The 26,894-nt window shown below is 38.2% G+C and overlaps 1 protein-coding gene across 24 annotated transcripts in view; it reads left to right on the forward strand.

Moving 5' to 3' along the window:
• LOC113051738 (adhesion G protein-coupled receptor L3) overlaps positions 1 to 26,894 on the forward strand; it is a 245,423-nt gene that overhangs the window by 209,621 nt on the left and 8,908 nt on the right. For 13 of the 24 annotated variants that reach the window (XM_026215757.1, XM_026215760.1, XM_026215773.1 and 10 more), the window contains 7 exons: positions 3,932 to 4,141; positions 4,762 to 4,982; positions 5,262 to 5,328; positions 5,435 to 5,526; positions 17,598 to 17,766; positions 19,820 to 19,945; positions 21,614 to 21,710. In XM_026215757.1, coding sequence (XP_026071542.1) covers positions 3,932 to 4,141; positions 4,762 to 4,982; positions 5,262 to 5,328; positions 5,435 to 5,526; positions 17,598 to 17,766; positions 19,820 to 19,945; positions 21,614 to 21,710 — 982 coding nt within the window. Of the gene's footprint in view, positions 1 to 3,931; positions 4,142 to 4,761; positions 4,983 to 5,261; positions 5,329 to 5,434; positions 5,527 to 17,597; positions 17,767 to 19,819; positions 19,946 to 20,067; positions 20,119 to 21,613; positions 21,711 to 26,894 lie in introns of all 24 variants that reach the window. The other 11 variants (XM_026215749.1, XM_026215753.1, XM_026215761.1 and 8 more) reach the window with 1 other exon arrangement.

Below are 26,894 nucleotides of genomic sequence, written 5' to 3' on the forward strand. Positions count from 1 at the left end.
TTTGATTTTTCAGGATTCACAGATGAATAGAAAGTTCAAAGGAAACAATTTTAAATGTTTTAGTATTAGAAATAGTGAGTATTACTGATCTCAACTGACTGTAGATTAAAACGTTCCATTAGAAGACTGAATTGATCTAATGTTAACCATATTTCCATAAGTGTGTTGTTGTTGTTTTTGTTGCATGTGCAGTGTTTTCAGCTGGCCCTTGAGTGCTCCATTAAAACATGTTTAACCCGTGTGGACTGTATGTGATCATGTAAGAGAAGCGATGAACTGCTGCTGGTCACTGTTGATGTTGTAACTGCTTCATTGAAACAAAATGTTCAAAAGAACAGATTTGTGGAAACTTCTCAGCACTAGACTGTGTGAGACATCAGCTGATACTGAGGAAAGAAGAACACAGATGGGTTATAAATCTACCAGATCTTGAGTCTGGAAGCACACACACACACACACACTGATCTATTTTACTTTTTTGTGTCAGTGTGTTTGATGGAGAGCAAAGCACTATTAATCAAGCACCTGCTCCATTACCTCTATGTGTGTGTGTGTGTGTGTGTGTGTGTGTGTGTGTGTGTGTGTGTGTGTGTGTGTTTGTGTGTGTGTGTGTGTGTGTTATTCAGCAGATTTTCTCCTGATTGTCCATCTGTGTCTCTCTCCAAGAGATATAATATAATAATATATATATATATATATATATATATATATTTTATAATATAAGTTATTATTTTGTTGAAGAAAATAATTTTATTTATTTTTTTTTCTTAGCCATTATGTTCAGTAAAGACTCCTGGAGTGCAACACTTCTTCTTCTGCTCTGGGGGTCTATGAAAGCCCATAGATTTGGCACACATATAGAAGACAGTCTCAACATTAACCATAGGTAGTTTGGAGTCTCTAGCGCAAACCCTCTAGCGCCACCATCTGCTCAAAGTTGCACTCATATTTATGCTAATAACAGTTGAAACAAAATGCTCTTTTCTTCTGATTCCTTGGTTTAAGATGATTCAACATTGAAAAATCGGACCAGATTATCTTCAGACCATGCTAAATTAAAAAGCTGGGGAATTTGAATAACGCACGAGTGAATTTGACGAAGAGCACACCAAAGTGAACGTGAGGCTTTATCTCCATATCACGAGAGCACGTTCAATCCAAACTTTGTGTGTGTTATAATAACCAGGACCCAAGGTTACCTTCTCAGTTTCGGCACAGCACCACCTGGTGGTCTGGAGATAGGAAAAAATAGGAATTTTGGGATATTTTTTGATAAACTTCTGAATATTTTTTCCCAATTTCACAAGACTGGTATCTTTAGTTTCGTTACGACATACTGGGTTAAAATACCCAATTTGTTTTACCCGCCGTCCATTTTGGGCATCAGGCATTTTTAATTTTTACATAAAATACTATTGCAGTTGTCACTGGGCTGGTACCTTTCACTAAGATTTACAATTTAGTTAGTTATATACAGTGTTGGGGCTAGTTACTCAAAAAAGTAATATATTACATATTACATATTAATCTCAAAAATAGTAATGCCTTACTTTACTTTATTACTCCCTGGAGAAAGTAACTAGTTATATTACTAGTTATATTACTAGTTACATCTTTTTTTCTTAATTACTCTATGATTGCCTGAGATGCATCAGATGGAGGGAGAACATACAAAGGAGGAGTGTTCTTTAGGGTCTTTATCAGTGGCGGCTCCTGCCAATTCTCTCAGGGGGGGGGGCAAATGTTTGCTCTATTAATGAGGATAGGTCACCCATTCAATTGATAAATTAACGGGTAGTTAAAGATGTAAAGGGAACCGAACTACTATAAGTATTAATTAAAAATAAACTGACATTAGGAATCAATCTCTTGCAGTCCTTATTTTTCTATATCCGTGTTAACACTATTCATCAGCATATGAAGACTAACACCAGGATGTGGTTTTTCCAAAAAATACTTTTTACTTTTCGATTTCAGTTTACTAAGAAATAATTGAAGTCACATAAATCACTGTTTACACAACTCACTTATATTACTGCTCGTCAGTACACCTGTTCTCTAATCAGCGGTTAATTCCATCAGGTGCGTGATTTCACATAGAGCAGCTGTTACTACACAGAGCCGTTATTAACTGAGAAGATGCGCAAATCCACGTTCATTTTCAGCGTTTATTGGCACGGTTGTATGAACATATGGTTCACGCACCTGATGGAATAAACCGCTTTAGAGAACCGGCTTTACTGAGATGCGCATTAACGAGCGGCCGATCGTGATCGGAGCACTCCTACAAAATAATTACTGAATCTCCACCCGTCGAAACTAGCTTTCTGTTGCTGGGAACCTTCCTCTGAAAAAGAGCTTGCCGTTGTTGACGCTTCCATTTTTCCCCATCTGTCTGAGCGTGCCGCTCTGCTGCCGGCTGTCGACCAATCAGTGATGGTAAATGATACCTCGTGCCAAACCCAGACCAATCACTGTTCCATTCACGCCCTCCTTCCCTTCCCTTCTGTTCTCTGTGTTGTGTGCCTTGTGTGTGATGAAGGTGCTACTGGCAAATGTAACGCAAGTAACTAGCTTGGGAAAACTGTAATAATATTACCATTTTCAGACGAGTAATGCCTTACACTACTAGTTACTGAAAAAAGTAATATTATTACAGTAACGCGTTACTTTGTAACGCGTTACACCCAACACTGGTTATATATACACTTTAGTTGCCAATATATACCTTTAAGGTACTATTATGCATCATGTAGGGGTAAAAAAAATTCTGCGAGTGCATGTACACGTGTGTGTGTGTGTGTGTGTGTGTGTGCGTGTGTTTGAGTAGTGTATGTATGTGTGTTTATAGACACGTAGATTTACTTGAGCTCAGCGTTGACTCTATAAAGTCTGAGACTCGCTGTGGATTCTGCTGAGCAGGCTTGAGCTGTTGATTTACTTACAGCACTGACACACACACACACACACACACACTGCTGTTGAATGTAGAGGAGATATAGCACTCAAGGGTGAGTGGGCCTCAGGAAGAGTGATGTGTTATATGCTCAGCAGCCCTCTGGGGCTCTCTCTCTCTCTCACACACACACACACACACACACACACACACAAGCTATGCACTGTTACCTGTGCAGTGCTCATAAATATTCATGTGCTGTGTTCTTCAGAAATGCTGACATCCATTCTTCCGACTCAAAGTCTTCTGGGATGTGTCCCATATCAGCTGTGCTCTTTTCCCCTGGCTGTGTGGCCTCCGTAGGGACCCTACAGAGGGAGCACAGTGGGAATCAATGACGCCGTCTGCTGGATCTGAGCGCTTTAACTGCAGCACGATAATAAATCACTGACTGTCACACGCGCTGAACAGAAAAATACACAATACATGCGTGAAGACCGTTTTGTAGGTTTGTTAACTGTGCTGGAGGCTTGTTTGCAGCTTTGCAGTAAAAGATAATCTTTGTTGTTGTTGTTAATATAATTAATTACACCACAAGATATTAATAAAAAGTAGCTACCTACACTTATGTAATATACAATTTGAAATTCACATGTTTTTAATTAGCTGGCAAGGTAGCTGGCTACCTAGAACAATAAATAAGTGAAAAATAAAATGTACAATTATAATTTTTATGAAACGATTAAAATATATATATCATGTTTTTTTAATAATTATTTATAAATGATACAATTATAATTTAAAATGTTAAAATGTATAATATTATTTTATTTTATTTGGTGGAGATCATTGAAATGGTGGGCTCCTCTCCTGGTGTAAGCGTCTGAAATCGTTGCTGTGATGTGCTCTCGTGCTTTGATGGTGTCACTGTGTATCTGTAATTGCTGCCCGCAGTGATATTCTGATATCGAAGTGTAATATTTCCGTTCAGAGGGATGTGAAAGTGTTCTGATCTGTGTCTCTCTCTCTCTGCAGCCGGTGGATCCGGTTCATGGTCTGCTGCTGGACATCATCACGTGGGTGGGCATCCTGCTGTCTCTGGTCTGTCTGCTCGTCTGCATCTTCACCTTCTGCTTCTTCCGTGGCCTGCAGAGCGACAGGAACACCATCCACAAGAACCTGTGCATCTCGCTCTTCATCGCTGAAACACTCTTCCTCACCGGCATCAACCGTGTGGACCAGCCTGTACGAAACTTATCATTTCAGTGTTATTTTAGTAGCATCATTTTAGTTTGGTTTTTATTTTTAAAGTTTCCATTTACATTTTTAAGTATTAAGTGATACTTTTATGGTTTTAGTCTTAATTTACGTGATTATAATCCTGTTTTTTTTTTTTTTACATTGTATTTGCATTGTTCATCACATCAAATATTGTTTTATGTGTTTATTGTTTTAAACATAAGGAGATCTTTTTGTTGAATGTATGCTTGCCTGCTTGCCAGTGGCTTAGGAAAAATTTACGCAATTCAATATACTAAAAAGCTTAAGTACTATATTTAGACATTTTACTCACTTTTTCCATGTTGTGCAGCTGGGAAGATTGTGTGTTGGATGTTTTGAAATGGCAGGCTGCATGCATTTATTACTTCATGAGAGGGTGAAATAGCACAAGTGTGTGTGTGTGTGTCATAAAGATTTAATGAGAGAGCGTTCAGTGTGTGTGACTCTAATGCAGAACGTCATGCATGATTTATAATCTTTAAACCTTCTTATTTCACATTTTTCAATTATCTGAGCAGGTTTGTGAGGTCGCTGAACAGCATCCATCAATGTCCAGGTAACGAGTGATTGTGTGCGTCTTTCAGATCGCCTGCGCCGTCTTCGCGGCTCTGCTGCATTTCTTCTTCCTGTCTGCGTTCACGTGGATGTTTCTGGAAGGTGTTCAGCTCTACATCATGCTGGTGGAGGTGTTCGAGAGCGAGCATTCACGCAGGAGGTATTTCTACCTGGCCGGATACGGCATTCCTGCGCTCATCGTGGCCGTTTCTGCCGCAGTGGATTACCGCAGTTACGGGACGGACAGAGTGTGAGTCTCACACACACACACACACTCAAATCTTGGTCTTGCTGGGATGTGTGTGGTCGCAGGAAAGTTGAAGTTTAGTCTAATGTTGCGGAAATTAAAGTCTGAATAATTGAAATAACTCTCATGTATCAGCCCAAAGACACAAGAACCTTGGAGACAACCTGCAGTATTACATCCTGTGTATATGTGTGTGTGTGTATGTGTGTGTGTGTGTATGTGTGCGTGCATGCACGTGTGTTAATTTGATGCTTCATTGACGTGTTTTCCTCTCATTTTCAGGTGCTGGTTGCGGTTGGATACTTATTTCATCTGGAGTTTTATAGGCCCTGCCACACTCATCATCATGGTAACCAGCTCTTATACTACCTATAACGCGCAGTTAAAACCCTGTCTACATCCTGGTCTCCTCATGTGTGAATCCTAAACCAATCCTGTGCTTCTGTTCTTCCCAGCTGAATGTGATCTTCCTGGGAATCGCTCTCTACAAGATGTTCCACCACACCGCCATCTTGAAGCCAGATTCTGGTTGCCTTGACAACATCAAGTAAGCCTGACAGTGAGGGGTGGGGCCTGTTGGATGGGATCTCTGTGGGTGGGGCTTGTGGAGGGGTGGAGCCTGTGAGATGAGCTATATGTGGGTGGAAGTTGTGGGGGGGTGAAGCCTGTGGAGTGGGCTATCTGTGGGTGGACCTTGTCGAGGGGTGTGGCCTATGAGGTGTTTTTTTTGGAAGGTGGAACCTTTGATAAGTTGGGCCTATGGTGGGTGGAGCTTGTGTAGGGGTGGGTGGAGTCTGAAATGGGTTGAGTTTGTGAAGGGGTGGAGCCAATTATAGATGAGTCTATGAAGGGTGGGGCATCATATAGTTGTGTCCTGCTAGAGTGGGGTTTTTGAGAGGTGTAGATGGGTGGAGTGGGTTCTTTTGAGGAAGGAGCCTTTGAATGATGGGGCCTGTGGTGGGCGTATTCTGTTGGAGAGGTGGAGCTTATGATGGGTGGAGTCATGAAGAGGTGTGGTCTTTTAGGGTGGAATCTATGTGAAAGGTGGAGCCAGGATTAGTCATGGACTGATCTAGTGGGTGTAGTTTGTGGTGGGTGGGGTCTTTAGGGAGGATACTTTTAAAGGTATAGTCTGCGGTGGTGGGATCTATGTGAAGAGAGGTGCCTGTTAAATGAAAGCTGGGGGCCAACAATAGATGGAGTCATTGAAGTGTTTGGCACTCTGTTGGGTGTAGTCTGTGAGGGGTGGGGTCTTTAGGGAAGAGCCTCTGAAAGGTGGGCCTGTGGTGGATGGGGTCTTTGAGATTTCTAAAGATGCTTTTAATATGCATCATTCCTCCAGTGATGGCTAATAATCCGATTTTGAGTGGAGTGGGCCATATGTGCCATTGCTTTCGAAATGCATCATGACTAAGCATTAGCATTTACGCTACAAAAGTAATGTGATGTCCAAATGTGGAACTGGTGATCATATTCCAAAACATTTTAGGCCACATTTTCACCTGTGTTTCGCTCCGATCAGTTGAGGCGCTTGGTTTGTTCGAGTAGCCTCACAAAATCAGTGTCAGGTAATGGGACAGAAAAGTGATAGGTGTATTGTGTTTGGAAAACCTGTTTGGAAACAGCCATTATGCTGCTCCCTTTTATGGCTCTAATTATAGAGAAGCGACACACTTCATGCATATAAACAGGAGTTTAAGTGGCCCATTGAACATCTACAGAGGAACCCGCATGACTCATTTTTCACATTGTTATTGCAGGTTAAGGTAAAAGTAAAACTGGCACAAGTATCCCACAGTGTGTGTGTGTGTGTCCGTCTCCGTATTCAGTGGGGAGGTTGTTGTTACCTGAAGATCTGTGTTATTTCACAGGAAAGAGCAGCAGACATTCTGCCCAAATTAACCTCCGCATGCACATGAATATTCATCAACAGAGCCACACAGCAGCCACTCAGGAGAGCAGAGAGCTGAAAGGACTATAAATATGCTAATTTATGGCTGTCCCCTCAGATCCAGCATAGAGCGCAGGACAGTGAGATGATGTGTGTGTGTCCAGTTGTTCATGTGTGTGCTTTTGTGTGTGTGATGCATGCTAATCAGACGGTTTGAGTCAATGATCTTGTATCTTCACTGCTGGGGATGAGGCCAGATGTCGCAGTGCATCACCGCATGTTTAAGGGCCAAACTGGACTGATGTGTCCCTTGGCCCAGAGAACTGTGATGGACATCTGATCGAAGGGAATACATCCTGAATATGACACTTGCATTCATGTGTCCAGCTCAACAGCGACTGTTGCAGTGGCCTTGGGATTCATTCTTGAATTATTTGTCTCATTCTTTTTTCTCTACGTGCTTTTTAGAAACACATTCAATGCTTTGAACCAAACCTAAAAGGATTCACAGCATTGAAAACATTGATTTGCTAAAAAAAAATGACAAAAAAGACCAAGGTACAAGACTAGAGTATAATGAAAAATCAAAGCAGAAATCTAAAAATAAAAATCACCCCCCCCCCCCAAAAAAAGGGGACATGTTATCGCTGTATTGAAAAATATTGCTAAATTATTACTGAATTATCTTATTAAGAGAGTTATTGCTCAATCTATATTTTCTGTAGAAGTAATAAATGGGACTTTTACTTCCAGAGCCGTGCTGCTGCTACTGTGCTTTATTATTAAGTAGGGATGTCAAATTTCGATTATTTCCATGATCGATCGTCGTTTAAATTAACGATCAATTAATCGATTAATCGTTAACCATAATACTGCAAAATGCATCTATTGCAGGCATGCAGTCAGCGGTATGACAGGATGTGCAAAAGCCACATACACAATCAAAACGCTTTCTCACTTGAATTAAAGAGGTTTTAGTCTGAATAAAATGCTAGTAGCAGGATTATAAAATGAATAGATGCGATTATGATCATTTGATAAAATGAAGAGAGCGCGCCATACTTTTGAGGTCATTTTACTTTGTTGACAGTTTCCAATCCCGCACGGAGAACGCTGAACGCGCATCTTTAAATGGTTTTGTGGTGCTCGTTGTTGTATTTTAAAGCACAATTGCAATGTTTTCAACTGACATTATTGTATAAAATTATCCGAAATGTGGAGCGCGTGTGACTGCGCTGCACATTAAGTGAACTACATCGGCGCTGCTGCACCAAAACACAGTTGCTCACATTAATTTGATCCTGCTGGATTCTGTCCTAGAAATCTGTCCCAGATTTTTAAAAATCCGGCATACAGCGCATTAGATCGTGACAGTGCATGCGTGCACACGAGGATGCGCGAGCGCGGCTTTGGCTAGATTTATTTGGAGGTTATTGCTCATGTCTCATTCGGCACAAATCGAAATGTTTCCATATTCACAATGTATTTGAATGTTAAACTATTATTTATAATGTAAACTAGGCTTGTACTTAACACGCATTCGCATATAGACGGAAAAGATGATCCTCTTCATATGAGCAAAAACGTCCTTGGCATAACAGCAGAGTGGACCGGTATACTACGGTCTATTTAAACTGAATGCTCCAGGAATGTGTCGGTCACAGCGCCTATTAATCGCTGTTTTGAATCCAGCAATTATTTATTTAGAAATGATAAGATCTGATTATGACAAGTGTGGTATAAAAGCTTTGTTTATTAGAGGAATAATAGGTTAACTGGAAAATGTTAGATCGCGACCATGCTTTTGGACCCCATAGTCTTCATTTACGCGGCTTTGTTCCGGTTTGCCGGTTGGTCACGAATTTCCACAAATTCAGTATTTTTAGGCATTGTTTCTTTTCCTAAATCTTCATAGTCTAACCCTCTAATTTCCCAGGTTTATTTTATTATCTTTCGCTTTTAACAACTGTTTTCTCATCTCTTACTGTGGTAAACATGGGAAGGGAAATTAAAGATTTCATGAATTAAGAATTCGTTCGATTTATTAATTTGTTCCCTTATTTCACTTAAATCATGGGTTATTTAGGGAACAAAATTAATGAAACATGGACAATTGCCACATTAATAATTCGTAGGAATGAATTAACAAGTTGTAGGAATGAATAGACTACCTGTCCTGTCACTGTGTCCCGCAGCCCTGCAAAGCGCACGATATAAAACAGTTATCTGATGAAATGATTAGTAACTACATTTCTATTGCATTTAATGTTGAAGAACTTTTATGTTGTTTCTCTTTTAATGTAGTTTAAAGTTTAAATCACATTAAAAGCTTAATTTGTACATTGTGAATGAATGATGATGCTTTTATATATCGTCACCGTCACTCACAGCCGCTCGCACGTGTTGAGTGCGCATGAGCCGCACGCAGCCCAACACTGAATCGGTTAACCGACCATCGATAGCCTTAATCGATTGCATCTCTTATCGACAATTAATCGATCATCGATTAATCGTTGACATCCCTATTATTAAGAGATATATAATAAAAATTCTCAATATTCATTTTGGAGGGGACTGTATAAAACCGAATGACAACAGCAGAGGTGACGAGTTTGATTCATTCACAAGCGAGGGTCTTATTACAGCCACACATCTCCTCCCTCCATGAAGTCTGAGATTAAATGAGATAATTCTTGTAATCAGACGTTCTATTCATGATAATAATGAGATAATGACAGTGTCTTTTTATGACAGTTTTCATGCTCAGCTGTATCAGTTTGATCTGTAGAGTGTTCAGTGTTGAAAACAGTTGTGCTGCTGAATATGTTTGTGAAAACAAATCATCTTTTATCACATTTTAAATGTCTTTACTGTCACTTTACTTTACTTTTTTGAATAAAAGTTCAATATATTTCAAAAAGCATCCCCTAGGAGTGTTTTGATATGTCAGATGATTGACAGGTGGCAGCTGGTATTGATAATTAAGTGGGTGGGACACTGTTCTTCAAGGGACATTTTATTGGCCAAACATTTAGCCACGCCCATTTTAAGATGCTGATGGCATCTATATTTCTGGCCCACTTTCCCAGATGAGTCAAATCTAAAAGTCTGTATGTGTCGTTTTGTCCTCGTTTGAAGCTCTGTGTGTTGTGTGGTGGCTACTGGACTCACACTGAGAAATGAAGGAATATATCTGGATCTGTTGTGTGACAGAAATGAGGCATAGAGGTCATGACCTCTGTGAGCGGAGCAGGCCGGCCGTAGGTTGGTCTGCGGTTAATAACTCGACCTTCCAAATAGCCTTATAAATCACATCACATGCTTTTAAATCTCTTTTATTTCTTAGACACGACTGTTATAAATCATATAATGGACAACAGCCGCATCACTGATGATCACAAACCTCAACAAACATGCTGCATGGCACTGTGGTCCACATCCATTAAAGGGATGGTTCAAAAACCAGAAAAATGAAAATTTGGCTTTCATAGTCATCCTTGTGTGGATCCAAACATGTTTGCCTTTCTTTATTCTGTAATATGTATATATTTATCCTGTTTTATATATATATATATATATATATATATATATATATATATATATATATATATATATATATATATATATATATATATATAATTATTTTTTATTTATTTTTTTTATTTTTTTATTTTATTTTTTATTTTATTTTTTTTGTAGAAACAATGAAAGTCAATGGGGACCAAAACAGCACTGGATTCTAATTTAATATAGTGACAAGATGCACAAATAATATATAATATAATAATTTTTTTTTTTTTTTTGGTCTTTTGGAGCAACGTGAGGGTGAATAAATAGTTTTCCACTAAACTCTCTCTTTAAACAGAACTACATTATTAAGTTTGACTTCAAATCCAAATCTATGAAACACAATCTCAGCTAAATGTTCCACTGTTCCTCCAGTATTAGTGTATTAAGATTATTTACAACACACTTATCTGATCAGAACTGTTTTATTAAGTGCTCATGTATAACAAACTGCAAAGACACTTTATCCTCACATATCGTATTACTAGTCACGTATTTGTTTTGCATCCAACAAGAGCTGAATAAACAACTAAACTAATATGAGATTACCCAAAATAGACATTACTGCATGAGCATCTAATGCAGGTATTAATAAAGGAAAGAAGGAAAGAATATCATCATTTAAAATGCTTGTCAAACATTTTTCATGGTCTTCTGAATGGTTTAAGTTGCCATTGTCATTGCTTCTTCTTAAGTTTCATTTCATTCAATTGTTGTTGAGTTATTTTCTGTCGGTTTTATTTTTTCATTGATCTGTTCTTGTCTTCTGCTGATGTTTGTCCAGCTATCACTATCATGACGGCTGTGTCGTAGTGGAGTGGCACTGGTAAGATCAGCTGTTTCTCCCCGTCATCTGTCCTTCTGGAGGTCACTCAACCCGCCCACCTCCTCCTGTGTTTGACGTGTGTGTGTGTGTGTGTGTGTTTGTACTTCATTTGCAATGTGGAACAATGGCGAATTCTCTTTCTTTCTTTGTTTCTAATGAATGAGTTATTTATTTTTGTGAAACGTATCCACTGCATTAGTGCACAACACTACATTCAATGCGCAGCAGTTTCCATTCATCTCAATGGCGGCTGAGGTAGACAAAGTATCAGGGATTGCATTGGAACTAAAATAACAGAGCAGCGATATGTCCTCCATCATTCTGTGTGTGTATGAAAGACAGGAGCGACTCTGTAAATTGCGGTGATTGACGTGAACGCTTTGAGTTTGATCCGTGTGTCATGAACGATTACTTTCATTCATTAATCCGTGACTCAGTTAAACCCACTCAAAGTGTTTCTAGAGACTTCTGCGCAGACAGACGTGTGTGTCATCGTTGCTCAGCACCTCCAGGACATTATTCACATCTACGTCAAGACTTTCTGCCTCCAACTAACTCAATTACAGCTGCCATCGGGACGCAGATTCGCTCTGGAGATGGAAGGGAGACGATATGACAAATAGCTGCTAATTCACTTAAACGCTTTAAAAGCACTCTCTTTATCATAATTCACGCTCATTTTAACCAGGGTGATCAGCAGCAGGATACCTGAGGGAGGAGAGTCTTGTGTTTGTTAAACTCCCGGCAGGACATCGTTAACGCAATGAGTCGCCAGTATCTCGTTCAATTAAACTTCAAATGCACCTGGGGTTCTTCAGCACGAGTGTGTTTTAGAGAGAGGGTGAACCGAGGTGTGAACGACTTACATCTGCATACTGTAGCTTCAGGAGAAACGGAAGGAGAAGCATAAGAAATGACGTTTCTGGAGACCAGATCTGTGAGAAATACAGGGATATTATTCCCTCGAGATGAGAGCGAGCGAGAAATGGAGATTTAACGCTGGTGAAGAGACTCAGACAAGAGCGTGAGCTAATTAAGAGTTTTGTAACATGCAATTGGTTTGGCACTTTCCGCAAATTCGTTACGCTAATGCATGACTTCTCTAAAGCATTAGACCATCTGTCCAGGATTTTAAATGGAAGTAATGCAAATTTGACCAATTCTTGCATTATTCGCAGTAGTTTGCAGTCTATAAATCCAAGGTTTGATCAAACTGATTGCAGAGAACTGAATTGGCGAGTGAGCATGGGTTGTGCTTCATTTAAAACACTACACAAACACATACATCACTGCACATTTATTTATTATCTGAAAAAAGCTGTTCAAGTTTTCTAATGGGTTTCTTTATTGTTCTTGTTGTGTTAAATAAAACTGCATCCATTATTGCCTTCTTAAGTCTAGTTACTCACTTGTAAACTCGATGAACCGTCTGTAGTGAAGCACTGTGTTTCTGTACTGCCCTTTAAAATACATCTTGAGATTTGCTCTTGATCTTCACATAAATATCACGCAGAAATGCCACGATCATGTTTTCCTGCCACACTCATTTACAGAGTCAGTTAAACACAGTTTGCATGTGTATATAAGAGCCCTGCTCATATAATATTTCTTTCTGAAGGTTAAACACAGCCTTGCACTGACTGTTTCTTGAAAGAAACTAAGCCTATTTGTGAAAAATGCTCATTATAATCTATTTTATACATATTCTGATTGATTCTGAATTAATATTCACCTTAAGCAGCTGTGTTCTTGCACAAAGTTGCATGCAAATACTAGTCAAGGTGATTGTAATATGAAGTTTATGTGAAGTCTTGTGCTTCACAATATAACACATTACGACACATTACGATGTAATGTGTTTAAATGCTTTATACTCATCAAATCCTTGAATATGAAAGTCTTGGAATGTTTCATAACTGTAGTATCAATGATGTGTAAAACTCAGTATTACTTAAGTAATATTTATATACTATTACAGTATTTATTAAATTTTGAATTAGCTTTTATGTTAATATGTAATTTTTTTATGTTTTGTAATTTTTTATATATTTATATTTTCACTCTAATTTATTTTTTTGTTTCAGTACTTCAGTATTTTAGTACTTACAACACTTTTCTTTTAGCCAGCTGCCGAGGCAGTCTCTTCATTTAAGTGTTTTTTTTTTTTTTTTTTCAGTTTTATATCACTTCACAAAAAGACAATGAAAAAAAAACTGGTAACAATGGTATTATGTCACAGTAATTATTCAACACTCTTGATTGATTATGTACAGATATCAGGTATTACTGAAGTCTTGTTTATGGGTCAATCATGTCTATTAATGACCTCTTCATTAAGATGGACACAGCAAAATGATGTTTAATAGTCTCCACTTCAGTTCCATCAATCACTTTGCTGTGCACCTGCTGCAGTTATTAGATCCAAACTCTGTGTGTGTGTGGTAATTACCCCCGACACCTGTGTGTGTGTGTTTGTCTGTGTGTGTGTGTGTGTGTGTGTGTGTGTGTGCATGCGTGCGTGTGTGTGCGTGTGTGTGTGTTCGTGTGTGTGTGTGCGTGTGTGTGTGTTCGTGCGTGTGTGTGTGTGTTTGTGCGTGTGTGTGTTCGTGCGTGTGTGTGTGTGCGTGTGTGTGTGTGTGTGTGTGTGTGTGTGTGTGTGTAAGCAGTTCTTCTTCATGTCTTGCGGTTGGTTCTGCTGTGCCTTTCTACAGAAATGATTCCTCATGAGAGCTGGACGATGTATCGAATATTAATGTTATATGATTTTGCTTGAGATTTAAATTGGCCAACATCTTGAATATCTCAGTGATTTGAATGCTTTTTTTATTTGGATGTAAATAGGCTTACCGTGGCAGTAAAGTAAGGGGAAATCCAAAGATACTTAATATTTTGTCTTAAAGCATGGTATGCATGGAGCCCCACACGTGACGCATCTCTGCCACGAATTAAAGCCTAATTCTCCCCAAAATATAAATCATGTTATCATTTACACAATCCCAAGTATTTTTCGAACCTGTATGAGTTTCTTTCTTCTGTTGAACATTGATATTTTGAAGAATGTGGTAACCAAACAGTTAACAGTAGCCATTGACTTCCATGGTATGGAAAAACATGTTATTGAAGTCAATGGTTATCGTCAGCTGTGTTTGCCACATTCTACAGAACTATACCTCTACGAATGAATCCACTAATTTTATTAAATCGTGGATATTTTGTAGTAATTAATTCTCTAATTTTAATTAAATCAAAACGAGACAATGAATTAGTACAACATGGCCACAACCTAAAAAACAAAGGAATGAATAAAGTCCTAGGAACAAATTCTTAATGTGTTGCCACGATAAATGTATGTTTGTCCATGTGCGGCTCCGTACATCAACCGTCTTGTTTGTTTGTTAAAGTTCAGTGTTTAATATAAGCAAGATTTTGATGTTGTTTCTTTGCTGTATTGTTATGAAATGATTATGAATCAAACAGCCCTGATCGAACCCCATCTGCTTCATTTCCCTCCTGATTCTGCTCTCAAGTGTCCATTTATTTACTCTAATTTTCTGTTGCTTTTCTTTTTTTCATTCTTCAGTTATGAGGATTATGATCTGGAGATTAAGTAAGCAGATCCGTCTTTCCTTTCCTCCAGCTAATATTTCTCTCTCCACTCGGCTGCATAACAGCAAATAAACCCTCTTCACTTACTTCCAGTTTTAACGCTTTCCTTCACTTCACAATATGAAGTACTGTCAATCATTCACACACCCCATGAACGTGTGTGTGTGTGTGTGTGTCATCCTCTGCTCGTCACCTTCTCAGTGCCCTTAAAGCCTCCCTCTTTACTGTGCAGTTTGTCATGTCTCAAACTCTTTTATGACTCCAAACGGACTTTTGGTCATTTTGACATTCAGTACCATTTAAAGATGTGAAGATTTCAATACTTCTTTCCTAATGCTTTTTAGTGTTTACTAAACATTCGATTCCTCAAATTGTGAAAACTGAGAATTTCTAAGCAATCGGACTTAAGATTTTGACCTGATGGACAGTAAAATGGGGGAACAATCATGTAGACTTATATTTGAAGAGACCTGAGTCTTATTTAAAGTATGTTAAACCAAATCCTACCGTTTATATGTATGGTGTCTGTAAGATTTGGTTATTTTGAATGAATTGGTTGAATGAATGCTTCAATGACTCACTCATCAAAACGGTCATTAGTCTCATATTTAGTATTCATAATCTAATGTATTAATATATTCATGTTAAATATTTCATATTTAAGTATCATGTCTTATTTCTATACTGAAAATGTTGCTCTTATAGCATTATGCAACTGTACTAGTAGTGTAAATGCATTCATGTCATCTCTGAGCTGCATTAAACAGTTAGGAGTCTTTAAGATTGTTTTATAAAGTCTCTTCTGCTCACCAGGACTGCATTTATTTGATGATAGAAAAAAATACAGTAAATATAGTGATATTGTGAAATATTTTTACAATTTAAACTGACATTTTAACAGATATTCGCACATAAAACAGCTAATTTCTGTGATGTGCAGCTGTATTTTCATCATCATTCCTCCAGTCTTCAGTGTCACATGATCTTCAGAAATCATGAAAATATGATGATTATTGGAAACATTTCTGATTATTATCAATGTTGAAAACAGTTGAGCTGCCCGTGCTGAATAAAATAATTAATCTCTATGTAAAAAAATCTTCAAACATTTGAACACATGAAACAGTCTATAGTACTCTAGCATAGACTTTAGGTAAAATGCTAATTTCAATATTTTTTTTTAATGAAACCAGGCTGTGAGTGATCTTTACAGCACATTTTCTACATTGAGAGAATTTTTGCAACCATAATTGTTCTGGAAAGTTGCATTATGAAATGTACCAAATGAATGATTGACAGCTAAATTAAAACTTGTGTCTTAGTGTCTTTTAATAGTCGCAAATTTTTGTTCTGAAATGCAGTCTCACTGAGGCTTGTTTATTTTTTGGAATTATAGTTAATGATAATGTTATGAAGTTTGCGTGGCCCATTAGTGTTATATTGGATGTATTCCATAAGTTAATGTGTGTAATTTTAATTTTAGTTTTAAATTGAGCTGGATGAAGTCAGTTGGGTGGATCTGTAGCCCCACGGGTGAAAACAGCATAGTTTGCCTAAAAATGACAATTCTGTAATAATGTCCTCAGCTTATGTCACTGTCAGCAACACTGAGCTGATCAACATAAGACCAGTCTAGCTCCAAAACGGAAGAAAAGAGACCCTTTCAAGTCTTCAGAAGACAAACGCTTTGTAGGTTTTGTGCGAATTAATGTTGGTAACAGTTTCCTTAAAGCCTTTATGTTCAGTATTTTCATAAATAATTGTAACCAAAGTTAAAATGCATTATAATATTTAGTTTTAATGCATTATTCTTTCTAAATAGATCATTAATAAAATGCATCATGACAATTTTTTTATTATACAATGTGCAACTAAAAGGATAACTAAAGGTTAACTAAAAATAAAATAAAAATAAAACCATAAAAAAAAACATTGTCATTACTTGAAATAAAATAAAATATGGAAATTGTGTATTTTATATATTTTATTTTATTGACAAGGCAACAGTTCTCATTTTGATTTAGTTTAACTTGATGTATGAAAATTTCTTAAATTAAAACTGAATAAAACAATCTAGACGTATATGAAGAAATATAATAATAATAATAATACTAATAATAAAAACAAACAAAAAAATAAAATGGTTTAAAATATTAATAGAAACTCTGATACTGTATCAGTGGTGTGTTACAAGGCACAATTAATGCATTAAAATGCAATGCTTGTATAATGCCCTAAAGGCTTTAAGGAAAGTGTTACAGAAACTTTTTATTCATTGGTGCAAATGGTACAAAGTGTGTCGTTGAAGTGGCTGCCTTTTAAATGTATCCTGAAAAGACGCATATTAGTCTTAAAAAGTGCATATTGCAGTAGCTTTTGAAAGGATCCTGCAGCAGAGGCAGCTTTTGTACCTTTTTTCCTGAGAGCGAATGACTGATGCTGCTTTTGTTCTTTTTAGATCTTAGCAGCATCTTCATTCGTTTTCTTTTTTCCTGTGAAACAAAGTCCCACTGATATACAGTAGAGCAGCATGAGTGGGATGTAGAACTGAGAAAATGGAGTTCACTTTAACTGAAGTCATAGTTAATTTAGGTGGAAAGCTGGCTAGAAATTTACCACTTTAGGCACTAATCTTGCACTTATGTCTTATATTGCGAGTAATGAGATCTGACTGTATGTTTTCCAGGTATTTCCAGGGCTAATGTGTGTGTGTGTGTGTGTGTTTCAGATCGTGGGTGATCGGAGCCATCGCTCTGCTCTGTCTGCTCGGCCTGACCTGGGCGTTTGGTCTGATGTACGTTAACGAGAGCACGGTGATCATGGCGTACCTCTTCACCATCTTTAATTCGCTGCAGGGCATGTTCATCTTCATATTTCACTGCGTCCTGCAGAAGAAGGTTGGGAAAAACACATTCATACACCACACACACACACACACACACACATGAAACAAATATATGAATCAGAACATATGGCTATGGTTACTTTATAAAGCAATAACATAATACCAAAACATGTCAAGCTGCTGTTTTGTATTTAATATAGTTAAAGAAAATGGGTTTAAAGCTAGTAGCCAGTAAGATGAAAATTCTAAGCTTCCTATCACTGTTTATAAGTCCTGTACAACAGGTTTAAATCCATCCAAGGTTAAAAAACATTGTCATTTTGTCAAAATATCATTTTAAAATTACCTCAATTCTCAGAGGTCCCCAAATGATTCGCACGAAGCTGTTCAAAAGATTCAGTTTCCTTAAACCCCACCTTTCGGTAGCATACTGTGTTCTGATTGGTCAACTGACATAGTTTTGATTGGTTGTTCCGCACACACCTCCACGGTAAACTATGCGTTAGCATCTTTTTGGGGTAAATTATGTCTTATTCCTCTCATCGCGAAGCAAACAGTAAAATAAAAAACTTGAACACTCTCGCTGCTTTTTCTTCTGTGTGTGTGTATTCAAGCCGTGCGCTTCAGTTTGAATCTGAATAGCGCGTTCAGAGCGGGTGTGTGGTCACATTAGATATAATGAAGGGAGACATGAAAAACAGACATCGCCTTGTTTTCATATGGATTACTTTATCACAGAATATCTGTTCGGCAGCACTTGTTTAGTTTTAAAGTAGACATGTCAAGCTTTCTATAGATATCTCTCTCATGTCTCTTCTTTGAGTATTCACGGAGTTACACTTCATTTTAATGACGTGTTTGTACATGACGATCAGCGCAGACAGGCTGCAGACAGCACACATACTGATAAGACACTCGGGAGAAAACAGACACATAATTTCATAATCATACTTCGCGTTGTGATTCGGAGATGCTCCTTGTTCTAAATAAAGTTGGTAATGAACCCTCTTTTATGGCCAAACGCTTTGAAAATCCCGCTGTACTCACCGAGATTAGAAAAGCAGTCATCAGTGAAATGTTGTGAACACAACAAAAGGGATTTGTTGTACTGCTCTGGTATTGTGGTAAAAATGAATTTTAGCCATTGGTTCTTCTGATCTTCATTCTTTGGCAGTGAAAATAAAACAAGCTTCCTTTACAATTAAAAACACACTGTCTCCTCGACATGATGCTCTCACACCAACCAGAGCGTCTGTGTGGGGGGGGAGTGGCAGGTCAGAGGTCAGTTTCTCTCAACACGGTAGGCGGAGATTATTATGCAAAGTGTTCCTAGTGACGTACATAGAGATGGGCAAAAGATTTGAAATCTATAAGGACTCGTTTCAGCGATTCAGAGTCGACTCCTTACTTTAGAACCCAATAACTTTATAAATCGTGTACTTTTGGGTTTAATTACTTTGCCCATTGTTTACACTGATGGACAGCTACATCATACACTGTAATACAGGTAAATTTTTGATTTCCCATCTGTGTGGCTCTTTAAGTACTAAAATGATTACTAAAACTAAAATAAAACTAAATTAAATCTACAAATGAATATACATATATCTATATATAAATAAAGACTAAAAATAAACTTTTTAAATCTAAAATTAACCCCCCCCCCCAAAAAAAAAAACAACTTAAATTGAACTTAGAAATGTTTTATATAATAAAATATATAATAATAATAATAATAATCATCATCATAATTAATATAAAATAATAATAAAATGATTCAAAATCAAACAGCAGCCTGTTCTAAGTGGTTTAATGCTTTATGATTACATATAGGCCTGTTTTGATAGTTTTGGCATGATGCCAGGGACATCTTAGTGTAAGTGAGTGTTCAGCTGATGGAGAAATGTCAGTGAGTTAATGTAACTTTACAGATGAGCTCATTACTAATGCTGCCATCATTTAATAAACACTCTTTCATGAATTACACAACCTTTATATCACTGGTGATGGTCCTAAAACAAATACAATGATAACACAATAACTGACAGCAGGTGCATGGTTTAATGGCTGTGTGTGTGTGCGCGTGTGTGTGTGTGTGTGTGCAGGTGCGTAAAGAGTACGGGAAGTGTCTGCGGACTCACTGTTACAGCGGGAAGAGCGTGGAGTCGTCCATGGGTTCGGTGAAGAGCTCGTCATCACGCGGCCCGGGACGATACTCCTCTGCGTCGCAGGTACAAACACACACAAACACAGCAGCACAAACACAATATTTTTTGTGAGTGTCCGTGTGTGTATTCTCTCTCACTCTCTGTCTCTCTCTCTGTGTCTTTCTCTTGTTTTCTTTCATCACAAGGTTCATCATCCTCCTTGTATGACAAACTCTTCACAGTTACAGTATGAGCAAGTAACTATCAGCCCTGTGACCTCACACACCTCACACCTGAGCAGCTCAGTGCATCGCATGTGTTTTATTGATTACATTTGCATTGGGTTAGGAGTACTTCAGTAAGAGTCAATAAGGCATTCCTCATAAATGGACATTTGTATATTTCAAAAGTTTGGAGTAATTCATATTTTTTAATATGTTTTTAAGTCTCTCCTGCTTAAAAAAGCTGCATTAATTTAATTCAAATTACAGTAAAAACAGTTAAATATTGTGAAATATTATTTGTGAAATATTATTTTTTATTGTAGAATGTAATTTATTTCTGTGATCAAAGCTGGATTTCATTTAAATAATAATTAAAATAATTTATAATGCCACTATTCCAAACTTTTGACTCACACTTAATTAAAAATATTATTTATAATTATATATATATAATTGCATGTAAAATGATATGCAGTATGCAATGATACTCATTTCTATCAGCAGAAATTTATATCGTTGTCACATTACCTCCTTATTTAGCATTTTTAGTTTATAATATGGTTTCCAGTGATCATATTTTGCATTTTTAATTCCATTTGGTATGTTAATCTTTTTGGAAGTCCAAACTCCAAGGCAAGATTATTAGAGTTAAAATTTATAGCAGATGTTAATTAATTTAATTATATATGCTTTTTACAATAAAATCTGTTCAAAACCAAACCATTTAGTCTACTTTTTGACAGTAAGTTCAAAAAGGTAGTTTTGTAGTATTTTACAGGAAAGGCAAAGAAAGATGCATCTGTAGTTGCTTTTTTTACAATTCAGTCTGTTTCATAACAGTATTTCATGAATATTTACTGCACAGATATTTTGAAACATTTACATACTACATGCAGTATATATTCTATCCCACCAAATAAAAGTAGTCTAGTAGTCTTTTGCTACAGGCTTTTTAGAATAAAAACTCAATTCAGTCCCAGCACAAAGAATTCATTTCTTTCTTGAGAAATCTTCATTTCCATTCGAGCTCTCAATTGTATGTTGTCCTTGTCTCATACAAATCTTCAAAGCTTTATGTATCTGTGCTTTATCATCTCGTCTCCATGGTAACGGTTTATGTGGTTGCATGATCTCCATGGAGATCAGGTTTCCAATTTGACCTTTGACCTTTTAGGGGTCATGTGCAAGCATGTAAGGAGGGTCTGACATGCAGCAGAAACATGCTCGTCTGACCCGTGAGCGAGCGAGTGAGTGTGTGCATGTGTGTGTGTGTGTGTGTGCGTGTAAATGTCAGAGAGATGAGAAACGACAGGATTCTGCTTCTATACTGACAAACAAACGCAGCTGCAGCATGCTGGGAGCGTCTCAGGCGGGATACAGCTAAACATGAACATTTTGTTCATGCCGTTCCAAAGCTGTGTGATGTTTTGAAAGAACTTTGCTTTCTGACTGATTTGTGTGTAGCAGGTGAAGTGTTTTGGCTCTGATCATGTGAGAGCCGTATGTGAAACGCTGTTGTTGTTCACAGAGCCGAATCCGCCGTATGTGGAACGACACGGTGAGGAAGCAGTCCGAGTCTTCATTCATGGCTGGAGACATTAACAGTGCAGCGACACTCAACAGAGGTACACACACACTCATATTTGTTTTTGTGAAAAGTGTGTTCATCCCATAGGCGTAATGGTTTTTATACTGTACAAACTGTAAATTCTATGGCCCTTCACCAACCCTACACCTAACCCTCACAGGAAACTTTGTACATTTTTACTTTCTTAAAAAAACTCACTCACTCACTTTCTCACTCACTCACTCACTCACTCACTCATTCACACACTCACTCACACTCACTCATTGACGCACTCACACTCACTCATTGACGCACTCTCACTCACACACTCATTCACACACTTACTCACACTCACTCACTCATTCACACACTCACTCACTCACACTCACTCACTCACTTACTCACTCACTCACACACTCACTCACTCACTCACTCACTCACTCACTCACTCACACAAACACACTCACACTCACTCACTCACTCACACTCACTCATTCACACACACACTCACTCACTCACTCCCTCACACTCATTCACACACTCACTCACACACTCACTCACACAAACACACTCACACTCACTCACTCACTCACACTCACTCACTCACACTCATTCACACACTCTCTCACTCACACACACTCACACAAACACACTCACTCACACTCATTCACACACTCACACTCACTCACTCACTCACTTACTCACTCACACAAACACACTCACTCACTCACACTCATTCACACACTCTCTCACTCACTCACACTCACTCACTCACTCACTTGCTCACTCACACAAACACACTCACACTCATTCACACACTCTCTCACTCACACAAACACACTCACACTCACTCACTCACACAAACACTCACACTCATTCACACACTCTCACTCACACACACTCACTCACACAAACACACTCACACTCACTTACTCACACAAACACACTCACACTCATTCACACACTCTCACTCACACACACTCACTCACACAAACACACTCACACTCACTTACTCACACTCATTCACACACTCTCTCACTCACTCACACTCACTCACTCACTTGCTCACTCACACAAACACACTCACACTCATTCACACACTCTCTCACTCACACAAACACACTCACACTCACTCACTCACACAAACACACTCACACTCATTCACACACTCTCACTCACACACACTCACTCACACACTCACTCACACACTCACTCACTCACTCACACAAACACACTCACACTCACACACTCACTCACTCACTCACACTCACTCATTCACACACACACTCACTCACTCACTCCCTCACACTCATTCACACACTCACTCACACACTCACTCACACAAACACACTCACACTCACTCACTCACTCACTCACACTCACTCACTCACACTCATTCACACACTCTCTCACTCACACACACTCACACAAACACACTCACTCACACTCATTCACACACTCTCTCACTCACACTCACTCACTCACTCACTCACTCACACAAACACACTCACTCACTTACTCACTCACTCACACACTCACTCACTCACTCACTCACTCACTCACTCACACAAACACACTCACACTCACTCACTCACTCACACTCACTCATTCACACACACACTCACTCACTCACTCCCTCACACTCATTCACACACTCACTCACACACTCACTCACACAAACACACTCACACTCACTCACTCACTCACTCACTCACACTCACTCACTCACACTCATTCACACACTCTCTCTCTCACACACACTCACACAAACACACTCACTCACACTCATTCACACACTCTCTCACTCACACTCACTCACTCACTCACTTACTCACTCACACAAACACACTCACTCACTCACACTCATTCACACACTCTCTCACTCACACAAACACACTCACACTCACTCACTCACACAAACACACTCACACTCATTCACACACTCTCACTCACACACACTCACTCACACAAACACACTCACACTCACTTACTCACACAAACACACTCACACTCATTCACACACTCTCACTCACACACACTCACTCACACAAACACACTCACACTCACTTACTCACGCAAACACACTCACACTCATTCACACACTCTCACTCACACACACTCACACAAACACACTCACTCACTCACACAAACACACTCACACTCATTCACACACTCTCTCACTCACACACACTCACTCACACAAACACACTCACTCACACATGTTTGTTTTTGTGAAAAGTGGGGACATCCCATAGGCGTAATGGTTTTTATACTGTACAAACTGTATATTCTATCGTCATTCACCAACCCTAACCCTAACCCTAACCCTCACAGGAAACTTTGTGCATTTTTACTTTCTCAAAAAAACTCATTCTGTATGATTTATAAGCATTTCGAAAAATGGGGACATGGGTTATGTCCTCATAAGTCACCCTCTCCTTGTAATACCTGTGTCATACCCATGTCATTATACAGAGTTGTGTCCTGATATGTCACAAAAACAAGAGCACTCACTCACTCACTCACTCACACACACTCATTCACACACTCTCTCACTCACTCACACTCACTCACACAAACAAACTCACACTCATTCACACACTCTCTCACTCACACACACTCACTCACTCACTCACTCACTCACACAAACACACTCACTCACACACTCACACAAACACACTCACTCACACTCATTCACACACTCTCTCACTCACACACACTCACACAAACACACTCACACTCATTCACTCACTCGCTCACACTCACTCACTCACTTTCTCACTCACTCACATACTCACACAAACACACTCACTCTCTGACACTCACTCACACTTACACTCACTCACTCATTCACACACTGACTCACTCACTCTCACTCACTCACACTCACTCATTGACACACTCACTCACTCACACACTCATTCACACACTCACTCACTCACTCACTCACTCACTCACTCACTCACTCACACAAACACACTCACACTCTGACACTCACTCAGACTTACTCACACTCACTCACTCATTCAGACTCACTCACACTCACTCATTGACACAATCACACTCACTCACTCATTCACACACTGACTCACTCACTCTCACTCACTCACACTCACTCATTGACACAATCACACTCACTCACTCACACTCACTCATTCACACACTCACTCACTCACACACACACACTCACACTCACTCACTAACACACTCATTCACTCACTCACTCACTCACTCACACTCACTCATTTACACACTCACTCACTCACTCATACACTCATTCACACACTCACTCACTCACTCACACTAACACACTCTCACACTCACTCACACTTACTCTCACTCACTCACTCACTCACACTCACTCATTCACACACTCACTCACACTAACACTCTCACACTCACTCACACTTACTTACACTCACTCACTCACTCACACTCACTCATTCACACACTCACTCACTCACACTCACTCACTCACACTCACTCATTCACACACTCACTCACTCACACTCACTCATTCACACACTCACTCACTCACACTCACTCACACACACTCACTCACACAAACACACTCACACTCATTCACTCACTCGCTCACACTCAATCATTCACTGACTCACTCACTCACTTACACACACAATCACACACACACACACGCACACACACACACACACACACACACACACACATACACACACTCTCTCTGTCAGTTTTTCTCGCTTGTGAAGAACTGCACTTAATTATTAAATATGCACTTTTTAGTGTGTTTCAAATTATATTTTTTTATAAACTGTACTTAGATAAGATAGTAATGTAAGACATTTTGTCAAAATCATTGTTTTATTAAACTTTTTTTCATATTTTAAACAAGTATATTTATTTTGATGTTAAGTACTTGATTATTATTTTAACTGTGGTGTGTTATTTGACATTAGATTTAAAATTAATATATTTTTAAATGCACTAAATTGCAACTTGACCATGACAAATGTGTAATTTCAAAGATAATTTCACAGCATACAAGTCTCAGTAGAAATGGATTATCATTAGTTTATATTTTAGTTTATCATAAAGGCTTGTCAGTACATTCAGCAGCACTTTAACCATGTTTCAAAGGCAACAGAAGTAATTATGTAATGACATATAAAGTGGGTCAAAAAAGTATATTAACTAATAAGTACTAGAATAGTTTGCAAAAGTTTACTTGTTTATTTATTTATTTTTCCACAAGAGGTATTAAAACACATTACATACAAGCAGTTCTACACAAATTTCCATAGATTCCATCTGATTTATCATTTTGGCAAATTTGATCGTGTTTCCAGCTAATTTTATTTCTCTCAGCTTGGTTTGACATGCTTTATCATATTTATATTCAATCCAAAATCAGGGGCTAAAATAGAAGTAAATTCTGTATTAAAATCTGTATCCTGCTGGAAACAAGCTGAATTTAACCAGCACCTGCAGAGTTTGCCGTCCCTTATAACTGCATGTTTGAAATCAGTGCACAAAACTAGGAAAAAGAGAGTTCAGAAAGATTTCATGGCTACCGATAAAACTTAAAACTGTGCTTATGTTTCTTTCATGAAGATCTTACCCATCCTGACATTCAGTACATTAAACATTTACAAGTAAATTCAGAGTGTGTGAGTTTCTCCTGTTGTGCGTCAGATATGCTGCTTTTAATGCGTGAGAAAAAAAAAAAAAAAAAAAAATATATATATACATATATATATATATATATATATATATATATATATATATATATATATATCTATATATATATATATATATATATATATATATATATATGAATGAAATGTCTATTTTTAAAGCCAGTAAAATAAAAAGAAAAGAAAAAAAAAAACCCTGGTAATTAAACTTGAAAGACTTAAAGTAATGACAGTGGTTTGAGATAAGGAGAACATAGTAAAGTCCCGAAAGTTACACTTAAAACAGCTTTAATAATTGCCAACAGAATGTAATGAAGCTCATTTCATTTACATTAGATTACATTCATGTTCGCTCAAGCTCTGTGCATATTGTGTAAATGAGCGGTAAAGAGGTGGATGAGGATTGAAGTAGTGTGGAATATGCCGTGTCTTAATTTGAAACATTTCCAGTCGAGCGGAATGACAGCAGTGATCTGCAGACGCTTCAGTCGCTGTTCATGCCCTCACTGAAAGCTGTGTGATCGGACAGGACAGAGAAACATCTCCGGCTAATTCACACCATACAGTCA

Source organism: Carassius auratus, chromosome 32, assembly GCF_003368295.1.
Source record: "Carassius auratus strain Wakin chromosome 32, ASM336829v1, whole genome shotgun sequence".
In the NCBI taxonomy this organism is placed as follows: Eukaryota; Metazoa; Chordata; class Actinopteri; order Cypriniformes; family Cyprinidae; genus Carassius; species Carassius auratus.